A 17,968-nucleotide genomic window follows, 5' to 3' on the forward strand; every position below is an offset into this window, starting at 1 on the left:
CTACACTAATATCGATTTGGTTTTTATGCGTGGATGAAAACTGACTGGATTCATTTCACTATTATATCTTTTATATGTTTACATTATTTTATTGTTGGGGTATGTTGTTTACCAACTCTGGAGCCTTTGAGAAGAGCAAGGAAGGTACAGGTTTATTTATTTACAAACTTAAAACTGAGGCACATCAGTGGCCTAACCAAGGCCCTGCTGTCAGCCAGAGCACATCTTCAGCTACTGTTTAAATGCTCCTGAGCAGGGCTGGTTCTACCATTATTATTGCATTTTATTGCATTTATATCCCGCCTTTTTTCCTCCAAGGAACCAAAGGCAACGTACATAATCCTCCTCCTCCTCCTCTCTATTTTATCCTCACAACAACAACCCTGTGAGGTGGGTTGGGCTGAGAGTCCGTGACTGGCCCAAAGTCACCCAATGGGTTTCCATGGCTGAGTGGAGACTAGAACCCGGACCTCCCGACACCCAGTCCAACACTTTAGCCACTAGAGGGGCGCAGTACTGACCTTTAAGGGTCACAGTTTTGTACAAATTAGCTGTTTTAATGTTGTGTTGCCAATGTCAGAGGTATGCATTATATAGGGTGACCATGTGGAAAGGAGGACAGGGCTCCTGTATCTTTAACAGTTGGGAATTTCATCCGGTGTCTTTTGGATGGATGCAGCACCTAGTGAAATTCCCTCTTCATCACAACAGTTAAAGCTGCAGGATCTCTGCCCTCTCTTGTATCTGGTCATGCTAGGCAGGGCTCCTGCAGCTTTAACTGTTGTGATGAAGAGGGAATTTCACCAGGTGCTGCATGCAAACCAATGACACCTGCTGAAATCCCCTTTTCTATGCAACTGTTAAAGCTACAGGAGCCCTGTCCTCCTTCCCATATGGTCACCCTACATTATACCGAATGCCCTTTAGTTCAAAATGATTTGTGTGCCAAAATATTTTTAATTGAGAAAGATAATCAAAAATTGATTACTTATTCTTACAATTTAAAATAAATTTAGCAGTGTCAAGTTTTGTGCTCCCCCCCAAAAAACACCTGTTCTTAAAAATCAAAGTTGGCAAAATAATAATAATGGGGGGAGTGCAAGTTAGGGTGACCATATGAAAAGGAGGACAGGTCTCCTGTATTTTTAACAGTTGCATAGGAAAGGGAATTTCAGCAGGTGTCATTTCATCACAACAGTTAAAGTGCAGGAGCTACACTAGATTGACCATTTTAAAAGAAGGCAGGGCACCTGCAGCTTTAATTATTGTGATGAAGAGGGAATTTCACCAGGTTCTTCATATATACAAATGACACCTGCAGAAATTCCCTTTTCAATACAACTGTTAAAGATACAGGAGCCCTGTCCTCCTTTTCATAGGGTCAACCCTAGTGCAAGTAGCTCGCCTTGCTTAGGGCGCAAAATAGTCTGGCACCGGCCCTGCTCCTGAGCAAGTGCAGAGGACATTTCCCTCACCAGCAAATCACACACACCCCTAAAAAAAGGTCCCTGGAAAAGCTTCACACACCCCTAAAAAAAGGTCCCTGGAAAAGCTTCACACACCCCAAAAAAGGTCCCTGGAAAAGCTTCACACACCCCTAAAAAAAGGTCCCTGGAAAAGCTTCACACACCCCTAAAAAAAGGTCCCTGGAAAAGCTTCACACACCCCAAAAAAGGTCCCTGGAAAAGCTTCACACACCCCTAAAAAAAGGTCCCTGGAAAAGCTTCACACACCCCAAAAAAGGTCCCTGGAAAAGCTTCACTACCACCAACGTGGCGTTTCCACGCCGGCCGTGAGCCCCGGCACCTTTTCTCTCTCGCCTTCCGGGCCTTCCTCCTCCTCGAACCGAAGCGCTGGAAGGAGGCGGCTGGCTGAGGAGGGAGGCTCTGCCTCGGATTCCCGCCCCCTCAGACCCTCTTCCCTTGCCGGGAGGCCGCCAGGGGACGCTCCGGTTTCGCTCGGGCTGCCTCTGGCCGGGCCGTTACTGCTCGTGCCGGTCGGCGGAGGCAGCAGCGGCGATGGGCGAAGCCGAGAGCTCGGCCGGGGCGGCGGACGTGAAGCCCCCCTGCGCGGCTGTCGGGCCGGTGTCCGTGTCGGCCGCGCCGGACCCGATCCTGCAGGCGGCGTCCGAGGAGGCGGCGGCGGCGAGCGTCTCCTCCGCGGCCACGACGACGGCGATGGCAACCACGACGGCCCCGCTGCCGCCGCCGCCGCCGCTGCCCGTGCCGCCGGTGCCCGTGGTGTGGAGCCCGGAGGTGGAGGTGTGCCTCTTTCACGCCATGCTGGGTCACAAGCCCGTCGGTGAGAGAAGGCGGAGGGTAGGCCGCAGCGCAAGCCTCGGCCTCGCGTGGGCGCGCGGGCCGAGGAAGGGAGAGGGAGAGCGGGGTGGGCCCGGGAGGATTCAACCCTCCTCCGCAGACATAGATGGGGAGAATTTATACTCCTCAGTGATCCCCATAGAGGCCATTTCTTGCTCCTTCCTTCCCCATTCGCTACTCCTGACTGAGAGCACACACAAAAACAACAACAGTTGATGCTCATTGTTGCCTCCCATGACAAATTCTTTTTTTAAAAAAGCCTCTCTGCTGCACTGATGTTAATAATATTGTTATTATTTTTGCTTGGTTTGTGAAAAAGATGGATTTCCACCCCTTGAATGCAGGCCCTGAGCATTTCACCAGGCAATCCTGTTGGTTTGCTCAGAAGCAGTTTCCATAATGTTCAATGAGGCTACCTAACGGTTTCGTCTTGCAGCCCTGTTCTCCTCACCATCAGTGTGTATATGATGCCTTACTCAAAAGAGCAGCAACATGAAGGTAGGTCCCTGCCCTGAGGACTTGATCACCCTCCTCCACACAGAGGAGGGCCAGGATCTCTTCTCAATCCTCCCACGGAATAATGGGCTCAAGTTACAGGAAGCCAGATTCCGGCTGGACATCAGGAAAAACTTCCTGACTGTTAGAGCAGTGCGACAATGGAACCAGTTACCTAGGGAGGTTGTGGGCTCTCCCACACTAGAGGCCTTCAAGAGGCAGCTGGACAGCCATCTGTCAGGGATGCTTTAGGGTGGATTCCTGCATTGAGCAGGGGGTTGGACTCAATGGCCTTGTAGGTTCCTTCCAACTCTGCTATTCTATGATTCTATGATCTTAAAATAATCTTGTATTGGAAGGTCTTCCTATAGGAGTGGGTTTTATTTCTATTATTACTTATTTACATAGCACCATGGGCATGCATGGTGCTTTCCAGAATACAAGAGGACAGCTCTCTGCCCCGGAAGAGTCTAAACTTCCAAGAGAAATCTTATGAAGGCATTGAGCCTGCTCACATGAGAGCTAATGATGGGGAGGGGATGTGGGCACGCATGCAAAACCTGCCCCCCATGTCCCTGTCTATGACCTTCCCATGCTGAGGGAGGGGCCATAGCTCAGTGACAGGCCACATGGTTTGTATGCTGAAGGTCCCAGGTGTGACCTCTTGCATCTCCAGGTACGGCTGGAAAAACTCCCTTCCTAAAACCTGGAGAGCCATTGCTGCCAATCAGTGTCAGTAATACTGGGCTAGATGGATCAATGGTCTGAGTCATTTTAAGGCAGCTTCCTATGTTCCTTAGGTCCGAAGAGGCCTTTTTCTACTCGCATTTGTTGAATTCTATTAGAAGACTCTGCACAATCAGGAACCCTGATAAAGTAGGGGACCCGATTGTGTGGAGGCTTTCATTCAAGAGAATACAAGTTGGCACACTGTCTTCAGACCTTCCCTCTGAAAATAGTTAAGTCGGAACTGAGGGAATGGGAATGTTGAGGGTGGGGCCTGCATGTGCATCCATGTCCCATCCTCACATAAAGCAGGCAGAATGCCTGGATAAGGGAAGTAGAGGCAGGCATTTCACTTACATGTGCTTAAGCTTGCTTGAAGTAGGGCCTGAGAAATCAGTGCGGATACGAGAGTATGGTGTTGTGAAGTTGGTACTCTATTTCTGTGATACTAAGCAGATTTAATCAGAAGCAAATGAGATCTTGTTCATTAGGGAAGCGGCAGACCTCAGCATAGTTCATTTAAGAGTAAAGTTTCATTGACATCTCAGTAAAAATGCATAGGATTGGGCTGTGTTAATGGTCTACTTCAGGGGCAAGCAGAAGGTAGGTTGGAATCTATTAGTAGAACTCTGGTTGATTTGCAGTAGATTTCTTCTGACTCCCAAGACAATAACTAGAACAAGTACAATTGCAAGAGAAAAAAATATGTCTGGCATGGCTGGCCTTGTGCTAACTGGTTATCTCTCAGCCTCAATGTTCTTTTCTGTAAAATAGGAATACTCATTCGTTGCTTTATACCATGTCTTTGTTCAGATCTGCTAACTGTTTAGAGAATTGTAGGATCCCTGATCTCTGATAACTCAGAAGTAGATATGGAGACATGTCTGTGTGTGGTTCATGGGGTGCTCTTGTCAGTAAGCCTCAGTATTCTAGTAAAAAAACAAGATAGGATCCCACATGCCAAAAGTCTGCCTACCCCACTCTATTTTCCTCCCAAACAGACACCTTATCTTGTTTGGATTATTCTAAAAACTGGGTGTGTGTGGGGGGCTTTTCTCTGACTTACTGTATTCAGATAGAACATTCTCTACAATGGTAAATTATGTTCATTTATTTTTCCCTGCCATAGAGAAAGAAGCTTAGTTCTTGATTGTTCTCAGCACGGTAGCCACTGAAGGGCTTTTTCACAAGTGTCATTAAAAGCACCTTTTTTACTTTCCTCTGGTGCTGATTGTGTGAACATGGGAGAATTAACATATGTGAAAGGGTCCTGTGCTTTATTGATGGGAGGGGCCGAACATTTCATGCAGCTTTCATGTCTCTTGTACATACATGTCTGGTCTTCTTGAAGTGCATTGCAGCTTTGCAAATAAGTTCAGAAAAATTGCTGATTTGCTAATATTCTCTAGCTTGCTTTCCACACATTCTTTATGTTAAGTTAATTGTGGCCGAGAGAGAGAGAGAGAGAGAGAGAGAGAGAGAGAGAGAGAGAGAGAGAGAGAGAATGGCATTTTTTATAGAACCTTCCCCTCTTGGTTGCCTGAAGGCAATTCTTAACTTGCCCCAGGCAAGCCAATGAGTGGCTGTTATATAGGCCTGTATTATTGATCCACCATGGAGCTGCACATTTTTGGAGTAAGCAAGTCAGGAGAGGACTTGATATCCCTCACTGTGTTTGCATTGTAATTGTTTTCATTCGTCGTTTTTGTTCCTTCCAACCGCGTCATTTTATTGCTCACATGTTGTGAAAGGTTTTCATATGAAACCACAGGCTCCATTTTCATAATCAGATGCTTCTTTTGTCATGTAGTGCAAAAATCCACCTTGGTGAAACTAGTTTCCTTTTTTCTTTTCCTTTTCCTCCTTTCCCACTCCCTTTGACTCCTTCAGGTGTGAATCGCCATTTTCATATGATCTGTATCCGAGATAAGTTCAGTCAGAATATCGGAAGGCAAATTTCTTCCAAAGTCATCTGGGATCACTTGAGCACCATGTATGACATGCAAGCACTGGTGAGTGTTGCCCAACCAGAAATTCAGGTGGGCACCTGTGGTAGTCCACCTGCTGCTGATCCACAGATCAGTGGCCCAGTCTGTATGCGCAGTTGTACTGTGTGGCACTGCAGGCAGAATTACTATTTATTATTATTCATTACATTTATATACCGCCCCATAGCCAAAGCTCTCTGGGTGGTTTACAGAAGTTAAAAACAGTGAACATATATAATTTAAAACCATAAAAAGCATAAAATACAAACAAAAACAGACAATATCCATTTAAAAAGAACTATTCTGGGGTGAGGCAGCGTGTAGATGGCTGTGTTTCCCCTAATTAGTGCAAGTCTATCCTGTGTCACAATCTCCTGATTGAAGAGGAACAGTTTGCTGTGTTGTTGTTCCTCCCACTCTCTGTGCTCTGTTGGACCCCATATTTGCATGGCAGCACATGAATCCCAAGTGAGATGAGTCCACATGAGTTGTTTTTGCTAGTCTTAAGTTGATTACTGCAGATGTTGACGGCAGCCAGGAAATCAGAAGACGTTTACTTCTTGGGAGGAGAGCAATGACAAATCTTGATAAAATAGTTAAGAGCAGAGACACCACACTGACAACAAAGGTCCGCATAGTTAAAGCAATGGTATTCCCCGTAGTAACCTATGGCTGTGAGAGCTGGACCATAAGGAACGCTGAGCGAAGGAAGATAGATGCTTTTGAACTGTGGTGTTGGAGGAAAATTGTGCTCCAATGCCAGGGTGGGCAGAAAGTAAATATCCAGATGTCTTGGCCTTCAACTCCCACATTCCTAACGATTGGCCATGGTGGCAGGCGCTTCTGGGAGCTGTAGTCCAAAACAGCTGGAGATCTACCCATGTCGGCCCCTGTTGTAATGGACTCCTTTGTAGATCTCAAGTTTGCTCAAGTTGAGGAACGTCCTTGCATTTAATTTCACTTCCCTACTCAAGCTCTAAGAAGATGAAACAGTCCTTCCATAAATGGAAGAAAAACACTTTTGGATTCAACCCATTGTTGAAAGGAAATGCCATCTTTAATATTTTCTTTTTCATTCTTCTTTTTCATTCATACTTCTTTACACAGTGCGTAGTTAAATTACGGAATTCACTACCATACGATGTAGTGATGGCCACCAATTGGGATGGCTTTAAAAGGGGTTTGGATAAATTCCTGGAGCAGAAAGCTGTCAATGGCTACTAGCCCTGATGTCTATGTGCTACCTCCAGTATCTGAGGCAGTAAGCCTGTGTGCACCAGTTGCTGGGGAAAATGGGTGGGAGGGTGCTGTTGCACCATGTCCTGCTTTGTTGGTCCCTGGTCAACATCTGGTTGGCCACTATGTGAACAGAATGTTGGACTAGATGGATTCTCAGTTTGATCCAGCACGGCCCTCTTTATGTTCTTATTTTCTATTACAGTAATACACCAGAATCAAAATAGCATCACAGTCAACCACAAGTGTGACCTTTCATTTTACCTATGCCAATTAAAGTTTTTTTCTGCCAGTTAATCAACTAAACTTGTGGATTTATTTGTTTGCCTGTTAAAACATGCAGCCCTAAGTTTTGTATGTACCTAAATTTTTGTTCCATTGCACTGTGGGGGCATAGTTAAGCAAGACAGCAATCCTAATCCCCAGATCTGCTGGAGCAAAGTGATCCTCTAGTGCAGTGGTTCCCAAAGTGGGCGGTACTGCCCCCTTGGGGGCGGTGGGATTGCATAGGGGGCGTTAAGAGGCAAGGGGGCGGCAGGGGGGCGCTCAAGGTGGTCTTTTCCAAGAAGCACCTCTCCAGAAGGTCTTAAAATCCAGGGACATTTTTTATGGGAGAAGGTAGTTTGGTCCCAAGCCATGTAGGGGAAGAAGCCACACATGTATTAATACCGTTTAAGACGAGTCCATTTAACGGTGAATTGAAATGTTTCAAAAGCACCAAAACACTAATGAACAGACATACCCTGCTTGGTGTGCTCTGCCACGCCGGCTGCAAAACAGAGGCGTTCGCTCTCTTTTCCCTCCCTTCCTTGGCAAGCCTGCGGAGGGTGCTTCGGATTTTGAATAAATATTCAATTAATTGTTACCGTTTTGAATTTTATTGTTATTATCTTCCTTAGTGGGTCATTGAAAACCGCTATTCTGAATAATGATTTTTATAGTGTAGGGTAGAGGGGCACTGGGCATGAGTTTGTGGAACCAAGGGGGCGGTGACCTGAAAATGTTTGGGAACCACTGTTCTAGTGGAAGGGGGCACACCCATCCTGGAGGCCCCAGTTATGCCTGCAGGAAGCTCACTGGCGTTGATTCACAGTCCCAAATGAATAATTCTGTGGTTTGTGGCACCTTAGATCCAAAGCCTATTCATTATGCTAGCCTAGAGCTGGTGTAGTTATCCCCCCACCCACTCCCTGTTATCAATGGGTTTAAAAAAAAAACTAGAAAGAGGAGAAAAAATATCATCTCCCTCCTTTTGGAAATTATGAAACATCTGGCACTTTACTCTGCAACACCTTCCTGGTTAGGATTATTCTGCCCAAAATGTAGCTTTTTAATACCATAGCATCTGATACAGCAACAAACAAAATACCTTCTTAACTTTGAATATTCTAATTAATACCCATTCTGTCCTTGCAGGATCTTTGTAAATTATTTAACTATAGCATTACTTTAAAATTTAGGTAGGGATTTTGCATGTGTGAGTACTTCCAAAAAAATGTACTTTAAATTATTGGGGGAAGGGTGCATTATTTCTCTTTACTTGTTGACCTTCAGTTAACTTTGTTAACACATGACTCTAAATCTTGTGTGATGATTATAAAAATGTTACTTTTGCATTTGTTTAGAACAATCTGAATTGTTTGCATAACCAAATTATTTAAAGATATGTATTTTTTAAATTTCTAAGCATGAATCCGAGATTCTTCCCTTCCCCAACTCAGAGAAAAATTTCAGCCTTCCTGATGAAATTATTCAAGAGGTAAAAGAAGGTAAGACCTAATAGCAATTTTTATAACAATATCACTTGGTGCAATGGTGCATGTATATGTATAGCAGTAAGTTTTCAATCTGGCTATTCAGAAGTAAGCTACACTGAGTCCAATGAGACTTACTCCCATATAAGTGTGAATAAGATGCATACTTGGATTTGCAGTGCAATCTGATGCAATTTTATTCAGAGGAAAGTTCCATTGTTCAATGAGGCTTACTCCAGCTATGTGCGTAGGATTACTTAGAAATAACCCCATCCATGCACCTATTCCTGAGTAATAGCAAGTGCTATTTTGGGCTGCATTAATAGAAGTATAGCTTCCAAATCACTTGAGGTATTGGTTCCTCTCTATTTGGCACTTGTTAGGCCTCATCTAGAGTATTGCGTCCAGTTCTGGGCACCACATTTCAAGAAGGATGCAGACAAGCTAGAGGAGGGCAATGAGGATGATCAGGGGTCTGGAAACAAAGCCCTAAGAGGAGAGACTGAAAGAACTGGGCATGTTTAGCCTGGAGAAGAGAAGATTGAGGGGAGACATGATAGCACTCTTCAAATACTTGAAAGGTTGTGACACAGAGAAGGGCCAGGATCTCTTCTCGATCATCCCAGAGTGCAGGACACAGAATAATGGGCTCAAGTTACAGGAAGCCAGATTACGGCTGAACATCAGGAAAAACTTCCTGACTGTTAGAGCAGTACGACAATGGAATCAGTTACCTAGGGAGGTTGTGGGTTCTCCCACACTAGAGGCATTCAAGAGGCAGCTGGACAATCATCTGTCAGGTAGGCTTTAGGGTGGATTCCTGCACTGAGCAGGGGTGGGGGTGGACTCGATGGCCTGATAGGCCCCTTCCAACTCTACTATTCTATGATTCTAAGTGTGTATAGGACTGCAACCAAAGATGCCACACTGAAGAAAGTATTTATTTACTAGTGCAAATTCCATGTCACCACAGGGGCTAGTAGTCTGCGAATGTTTTGATTAAAATATGTTTGCCCATTTCCCTTCTCTTCCTCCTCTTAACTGTCACCAACTGACTTCAACCCCTTTCCCAACATTTTGTGCCTGATCTTTCATTGGCCCAGCAGTAAGCATTATTACATGTGCATACGCAAATTGTGTCACATGTTAAATTTATTTATTTATTTATTTATTACATTTCTATACCGCCCACTCTGGGCGGTTCACAAAAATTAAAAACATTCAAAGTATAAAAAACAGTATAAAACCATAGTATAAAATACAATATAAAAGCTCAACCAGATAAAAACAGCAGCAATGCAAAATTACAAATTTAAAACACCAAGTTAAAATTTATTTATAGACTGTTAAAATACTGGGAGAATAAAAAGGTCTTCACCCGGCGTCTAAAAGCATATAGTGTAGGTGCCAGGTGAACCTCCTTAGGCTGTCATTCCACAGCCGGGGTGCCACAACAGAGAAGGCCCTCCTCCTGGTAGCCACCTGCCTCACTTCCTTTGGCAGGGGCTCACGGAGAAGGACCCCTGAGGATGACCTTAGGGTCCGGGCAGGTACATATGGGAGGAGGCGTTCCTTCAGATAACCTGGCCCCAAGCCGTTTAGGGCTTTAAATGTTAATACCAGCACTTTGAATCGGACCCGGACCTGGACTGGCAGCCAATGAAGCTGGAAAAGGACTGGCGTAATGTGGTCTCGTCGGCCAGTCCCTGTTAGTAAACGGGCTGCCCTGTTTTGTACTAGTTGAAGTTTCCGGACCGTTTTCAAAGGCAGCCCCACATATAACGCATTGCAGTAATCCAAATTACATGCCCAGTGTGAGCATATGCATTAATCCCGGTTTGCCTCATTCCTCTGCCTTCCCAAGCTGCCCAAAGCTCAAGCTTTGAACTCTTTTGAACTTTCAAAATTTTGTGCACGTCCACACTGCTCATGCTTCAGTTTAAAATAAGAAAGAACAACATACGTCTGGTAGATCTTGCATAATAAGCCTTACAGTACTATATTCTTATAGAGGTTTATGCTACAATCCTATGCACATGTGCCTGGGAGTAAGCCTCACTTAACTCAGGATTGTGCAATTAAAAGTATTTTTTTTTAAACCACCCTTAATCCTGACAGATACCGTGGTAATACAAAAGAGGTATAATAAAGACTAAAATACGCCACAAGTGTTGTACAATAAAACAGTAAAGTGAATTTGTGTTGCAGTTGTGTGTAAGATGTCTTTAACGTGCTTCTTTTGTGCTTTCTGGACAGAAAACATATAGCTGATAACTAATTTTGTGAGTGGTAGAAGAGGGGCTGGTTTGCAAGAAAGAAGGGCTAACCTTGTGCCCTCAGTTGCAATGAAGGATGCTATCCCTTGCCAGGGTTGAAGTTAGATTCAACTACCAGTGCAGTCAGTTTCTGTACATGGAAGTGGAGGTGGTTGTAATCTTGTCTTTCACTTCAGGCTGAACTATGCCTTGGATCAGCCCAGAATGTTTGATGGGGGAAAGTATTCCCAAATTCAAAAACCTTGCCTATTCATATTTACAGTTTTTAAAGCGGAAAACACTATCTCTGCTTACATGATAGCTCCCGTGCTCTGTCTTTGCCTTGTGTTTGCATTTTTCTACTTAGAGTGCAATCCTATGCATGTTTAGACAGGAAAAATGTCCTACAATTCCCAACATCCCCCTGCCAGCATGCCTAGCTGAAGGGATGTTGGGAGTTGTAGGACTTTTTTTCTGTGTATGAATGCATAGGATAGCTTCCTTAGTTGCTCTTGTCACCCTCTCCTTTAAATCATCTAGTTTTCCCTCTTAAATGAACTGAAAGAAACTTTTTAGGAATGGTGGGTGGTGGGCAGTGAATTATCCCTTTAATTCATTGTAGGTATTGTCGCTTAGGAAATCTGGTAGAACTTCAACAGAAGTAAAAGAAAAGTGAGTTAATATCATTGCCTTCAATTCGCTCCTAATCTATTCCCACAGGTAAAGTGATGATTGAAGACGACGTGAAAGAAGAAATAAAAGAAGAGATGGAATCACATGCAAATCCTGAAGATGGTAATTTTAGCACATGAAAACCACGTCCTCTACAAGACGGCATTAGCTCTGTAGTCCTCTGAGCCCTGGTTTTCAACCAGATCACATGTGGGGCATAGTGCCAGCTGCATATTCTAACAAGTGCTGGCATTTATTGGGAGAGTGGCTGCTACTGGATTGAGAAATATAGCCATTTCCCCCACAGCTGGTTTAATGCTAAAACAGAGGGAAAGAGAAAGAGAATGAGTTCAAACCTGTGGTTGGGTTGTGCAACAGTCTTCTGGACTGTGCCACCTGTTCTGATCTTATTGGTCCCTGGTCTGGTATATTGATTGGCAATCTCCTTATGGCTTGTGGGAGACATGTGCTGAATCCGTGTGCTTAACGTTTGGAAACCCTCCATTTGGAAGCACCCTGAGGATCAGTTCCTGCATTTCTTTGCAAACATTTCAGATCCACTCTTAATGGTCATGTCTGTAGCTAAAGATCTCTCAAATGCAACGTCAGAACCAATTGATGTATCTCAGTGGCTTTCGATACCATTGACCACGGTATTCTTCTGGATCATTTATCTGGATTGGACTTAGGAGACACGGTGTTAAAGTGGTTCCAGTCTTTCCTGGAGGAGAGGTCTCAGAAGGTGGTACTGGAGGTGTTTTGTTCCATTCCTTGGCTATTAGCCTGTGAGTCGCCGCAAGGTTCCACCTGTCCCCCATCCTTTTAAACATCAACACGTCCCAGAGAGGTTTTCACACTCTTGAACCAGTGTCTGGGGGCTGTTTCGTGGTGGATGAGGAGAAACTTCTTAATTAAAAAATTAAACAGATTGACAAATAGCAACTCAAAGGCTCAGTTCAGACAAAACGTTTCTCAACGGTGGTTTTAGAACTCCATGGTGGAGTTTTTACACCACCATTGAGAAATGAGTTGTCTGGCGGGAAAACGCTACGCAATGGTGGAGGCTTTTTTTTTTAAAAAAAAACGCTCCCCGCAGAATATCCACACTGTGCAGAGGAGAGTTCCGTGGTGTTGAAGGTTCGGAGTTTTCCCACTGGCTACAGAGTTCCCTGGCAAGAGCAGCGAAAGGAGTGAGTGCCACTCTAGGAGAGCCACCAGGATTGCTTTTTTTGCAGCAATGGCTGATGAGATACCATCGGGATGCCAGGGGGGAAAGAGAGGGCAGAGGACTTATCAATCAAACATCGCGATGGATTTTACTCATCTCCACAATAGCCCACAGTCACACAACGGTGGAGTTAGAACATGTTGTGTGGGGTTGTTGTTTATTCGTTCAGTCACTTCAGACTCTTCATGACTTCATGGACCAGCCCACGCCAGAGCTTTCTGTCGGCCGTCGCCACCCCTAGCTCCCCCAAGGTCGAGTCCGTCACCTCCAGAATATCGTCCATCCATTTTGCCCTTGGTCGGCCCCTCTTCCTTTTGCCTTCCACTTTCCCTAGCATCAGCCTCTTCTCCAGGGTATCCTGTCTTCTCATTATGTGGCCAAAGTTCTTCAGTTTTGCCTTTAATATCATTCCCTCAAGTGAGCAGTCTGGCTTTATTTCCTGGAGTATGGACTGGTTTGATCTTCTTGCAGTCCAAGGCACTCTCAGAATTTTCCTCCAACACCACAGTTAAAAAGCATCTATCTTCCTTCGCTCAGCCTTCCTTATGGTCCAGCTCTCGCAGCTTGGCTGCTTCCTGAGGAATCTGTATAACGACCAAGTAGCAACGGTAAGAACAGACCACGGAACAACGGACTGGTTTAAGATTGGGAAAGGAGTACGACAGGGTTGTATACTCTCACCCTACCTATTCAACTTGTACGCAGAACACATTATGTGACGTGCTGAGCTTGATGAATCCAAGGCTGGAGTTAAAATCGCGGGAAGAAACATTAACAATCTCAGATATGCAGATGATACTACTTTGATGGCTGAAAGCGAGGAGGAGCTGAGGAGCCTTATGACAAAGGTGAAAGAAGAAAGTGCAAAAGCCGGGTTGCAGTTAAACCTCAAAAAAACCAAGATTATGGCAACTAGCTTAATTGATAACTGGCAAATAGAGGGAGAAAATGTGGAGGCAGTGACAGACTTTGTATTTCTGGGCGCAAAGATTACTGCAGACACTGACTGCAGCCAGGAAATCAGAAGACGTTTACTTCTTGGGAGGAGAGCAATGACAAATCTTGATAAAATAGTTAAGAGCAGAGACATCACACTGACAACAAAGGTCCGCATAGTTGGAGTACCCAATAAAAACTCAACTGTTGAGTGGAGTTTTCACACTGCGTTGAATAACGTGTTGTCTGAACTGAGCCAAAACCTCCAACAGAAAGATTTTAAAAATATTTGCAGTAGGTACCTGTGCTTTTATTCATCTGTTTTTCTTGTGTCAGAGTGTGAGGCCAGATAAGACTTGTCACCACCTCCATTGACATTTGTGCTTTTCATACTAATTCAGTTTACATAAAATATGTTTTCTATTAAGGTTTGACATTGCCTCATTCTAAAGAGGAGCATTTTTCTATTTTAATGAGATTTAAAATGACTTAAGTCTTTCCTCTTGCATTTAAATTGGCCCACTCCCTTATTGGTACCTATGGGACTCCAACTCCCATCAGAACGCTGCCAGCATGGCCAATGGGCAGGGATGGTGGGAGTGGTACTCCCAACATAATCTGGGGTGTCACAAGCCCCCTGCCCTACTTTACACTGGAAGTTTAGTATTTGATTGGGGAACTCCAGAAACAATCCTTTGAAAAGCAGAGTAGTGCCCGTGACGCCATTCCAATGTCGTTCCTCTACAGCCCTCAGCTACTTATCTATACAGACACTACAGTTCCCACTATCTGTGATATCGGAGGGTGCTGTTGCACCTGTGTCCTGCTTGTGGGTCCCTGGTCGACGGCTGGTTGGCCACCATGTGAACAGAGTGCTGGACGACATGGAACCCTTGGTCTGATCCAGCACAGCTCTTCTTCTGCTCTGCCTGACAGAAGAGTTGTATGGGCTGAGGACAAACTTGCCAGTAATTGGCAGGGATCAGAATCATAGAAACAACGCATCTGATCTCCATAAAATGGCCTGAGCTTATGGCCCGCAAAGCGGATCCTTTGACTGCCTAAAGCAGAGCCTTCCAAACTTTTCATGTTGGTGACACACTTTTTAGACAATGCATCATTTCGCGACATAGTAATTCGGTTTTACTAGCAAACCGGAGGTTAAACTAACCCCTTATAAGAGACACTGACACATACATAAATTGTAATAACGAAATGTATGGGGACGCAACATATCTCATGAAAACCTTTCATTTATATTTTAAAAAATATATGATTTGTAAGATAATAACATACATTTCCAAGATTGTTGTCGTTTATGAGTTAACAAAATGTAAATATGTGCAAGAATTAAATTTTTTTGAATAACACCAATAACTACTTACCATTTTAATGAGATGTATGAGGTTGAAGGGATGAACACAGCTTTTGAATATTTGGTGGAATATTAGACAAAGACACTCTCATTTCGTCATCAAGCATTTTTAAACTTCCACGTTTCAGTGTCTTTAAGTTTGCCATCGTTGAAAAGGATACTTCACAAATGTATGTAGCAGAAAACTGCAGAAAATTTTTAACACTTTTTTACCTATGTTTGGATGCATTTTTGAAACGCGAATCCAAAAGCTGTCTAAGTCACCCTCTTCATACATCATTAACAGACTTCGTTACGTTCGGGCGACACACCTACACACTGCAGCCGACACACAGTTTGGAAAGCTCTGACCTAAAGGGTTGGACAGATAGGCAACAGTTCTATATATGCAGCTATAGCAGCCTTCTCCAACCTGATGTCCTCCAGATGTTTTGGACTACAGCTCCCACCACTCATGACCATGGCCGATGCTGTGTGGGGATGATGGGAGTTGAAGTCCAAAACATCTGATGGGCGCCAGGCTGGGGAAGGCTGACATAACCCATTGCAACCAAGGGCTTGCATACAGGTAGCTCTGTCTTTTGCCCATGTCATCTGAGGCATAACCTTTCGTATGATTCCGTTTCAGTATATGCGTCGCTGGGAAGCCTGGCAAAAGCAACTGAAAAGCCAAGCAGTAAGGAGAAAGAGAGGAGCTCCTCTGAATCTGGGTCCAAAGAAGGAGCAGATAAGAGAAAGCGGAACCGAGTCACTGAGAAAGTCCTGAATGCAAACAGCAACCCTTCCAGTCCGAGCGCTGCAAAACGACGCAGAACCTAAGCAAGGGTGAAGCAAAGACGGGAGCATGTTTTAACTGTGGAGCCAAGGTAGTGAAACGTTTGTAGAGTTCTACTTTAGCACAAGGGGAAGAAATGAGTGATAAATGAACAGGCTCTGTGGGGTAGGCATGAGTTTGTCTGTCTCGCCTCAGAGCAGATGGGTTTGCTGGTCAGCAGAAAGGAGTGAACAGTGCCTTTATCCGCAGAATGTTGGGACCAGGAGGAGGCTGGAAGCTTTACAAACCTGTGCATTTACTGAGCAAGTCCGGGGGTGGCATTTTTAACATTTATTTTTGCATCCCAGTGGCTCACTTCATTTTTAACACCACTCCTGAAACAAGCATTTGTGGAAACGAGGATGAATGGCTGATTCAGCTCTGAGTGACTTTTGCATCTAGTGCCGCAGTTGCTAATGTTGGTGACAGCAGTAGGGACGTACCCAGCCATGTTCATCTGCAGCATAACATTTAGCCCTGGCAGAACCGGTTCCCTCTCTCCCCTGCAGCCCTCCAAATTTGCTCTGGATAGCGGTGGGACTCTCCAGAGCAAATGGGGAGGGGGGGGTCACAGGGTGCTTCAGGTGGGGAGGAGGAGAAGGGCAGAGTCCGTTGCATGGGCAGGCGTCCTCTGACAAGCCATTGGATGTTGGCCATAGTGTCTTAATGGATTATTGCTCTCTGAAAATTCATTATATTAAACGCCAGTGAGTATTGCTGAGAAACAATACCCATATAAAGGCCACCTGCAAATGAAGAAGGAGCATTCTCTGCTTCAATTACGATCGTTTTTGTCTCCTGGAAACTGGAAGTATAAGCTATTTTTTCCCCCAGCCTGTAGAAGCAAAACAAAGAAGGTAGTATTTCTAGATAAAATAGCTGATGAAACATCTTAAAAACAAGCTGAACACTGCTGCCTCATGTCTGGTTTACATGTTATCTATAGGAGGCTTAAAGTAAAATACTGTAAATATGAGGGAAGGTTCAGCACAACCTGGTAAGAGTAGAAGAAATGGGGCCCTTGCCTCAACTACTTGTACTGTATGAATTACCTAGTTGCAAGTGTGAGTCGTTCCATTAAAGTCAGAGAAATCACTTGAATGGGAGGCATTTGCCTGACTGAGACAATAATATAAAAATGTATTTTGTATTCGTTATTTAATTCAATTTTTTTTTTAAAAAAAGCATTATTTTTGTCAGGAGTTCTTAAATAGCGACAAGGTTGAAAATGGAAACTTTGTCATGTTACTCTACTTCCAAAAGTAGTTTTAACTTTTAAGTGTTTGGGATTTATATGCAAAGTTAAAAATAGAGATCATTTATTATTTCTGGATGATCAGATAGTAAAATTTCTCCATCTTATTTTGGTGGACTTTGAAAATGTATATTTTATAAGGAAAACAAAACAAGCAGAGGAATGAAGGTGGCTAAAACGTTGCCCAATTTTACCTTTGTGTTAATCTTTGCTATTCAATAAAAGAGATCCAACCCATGTGTGTGGTGTTGCTGTGCCTCTCCTCTTAATCAATGGGAACATAGCAGTTGCACTTTAATTTTAATGCATATATCAAGTTAAGTTCATTCCAGAGACCTACACAAACAAGAGTCAATCTTTCCCAACTTTTTGACTAAAGCCTAGGTCTTAGTAACAGCAGATGAGCTAATGAAACCTGTGCAGGCTTTTCTCCCTCGTTTATTAGAATTAGCCATATGGTAAGTAAGTATTTGCATCAGACTGTAACTGTGATGAAAGCCATAGTACAAAGAGAGGCTATCTATTATGATATTCTGTGATCTTGAATTCCAGATAGGGTCTGTCATGTCATAAGATTTAGAGTCTCCTTTGTTTCAAAACAAGTTTTCTAGCCCTGATAGTTTTTTTAGGCTGATGCCCAATCCTTGCTATTGCAGGAGCTCCAATGCAAACTTGGAGCTCCCTGTACATAAGGGGTTCCCCATTCACTTTAATAATAATAATAATAATAATAATAATAATAATAATAATAATACTTTATTTCTTACCCTCCTCTTCATTTTGATTGAGGCGAGGAACAGCAGTAAGTAGGGGTGTGCACGGAACTCCCAATCCGCTTCGTGGCCCGATCCGGAAAATCTGGATCGGGCCCGATCCTCTTTGCGCCGCTCTGCCTGTCTCCCGCTCCGCTCTGCGG

The 17,968-nt window shown here is 44.1% G+C and overlaps 1 protein-coding gene across 1 annotated transcript; it reads left to right on the forward strand.

Moving 5' to 3' along the window:
* Positions 1-2,075: 2,075 nt before the first annotated feature.
* Positions 2,076-17,289, forward strand: MRGBP (MRG domain binding protein). The gene is made up of 5 exons (XM_063146921.1): positions 2,076-2,301; positions 5,430-5,551; positions 8,451-8,532; positions 11,493-11,567; positions 15,612-17,289. The coding sequence occupies exons 1-5, from the start codon at positions 2,178-2,180 to the stop codon at positions 15,800-15,802; spliced, it is 594 nt and encodes a 197-aa protein (XP_063002991.1). The 5' UTR covers positions 2,076-2,177; the 3' UTR covers positions 15,803-17,289.
* The last annotated feature ends 679 nt before the right edge of the window (positions 17,290-17,968 follow it).

This window comes from Elgaria multicarinata, chromosome 1 (assembly GCF_023053635.1).
Source record: "Elgaria multicarinata webbii isolate HBS135686 ecotype San Diego chromosome 1, rElgMul1.1.pri, whole genome shotgun sequence".
Taxonomy (NCBI): domain Eukaryota; kingdom Metazoa; phylum Chordata; class Lepidosauria; order Squamata; family Anguidae; genus Elgaria; species Elgaria multicarinata.

Bases quoted from the DNA above. Each gene is read 5' to 3' on its own strand.
- MRGBP (XM_063146921.1), top strand. From the start codon at position 2,178: ATGGCAACCACGACGGCCCCGCTGCCGCCGCCGCCGCCGCTGCCCGTG. The intron at 5,552-8,450 runs GTGAGTGTTGCC...TAAATTTCTAAG, and splicing joins TGTATGACATGCAAGCACTG to CATGAATCCGAGATTCTTCC. The intron at 8,533-11,492 runs GTAAGACCTAAT...CTATTCCCACAG, and splicing joins TATTCAAGAGGTAAAAGAAG to GTAAAGTGATGATTGAAGAC.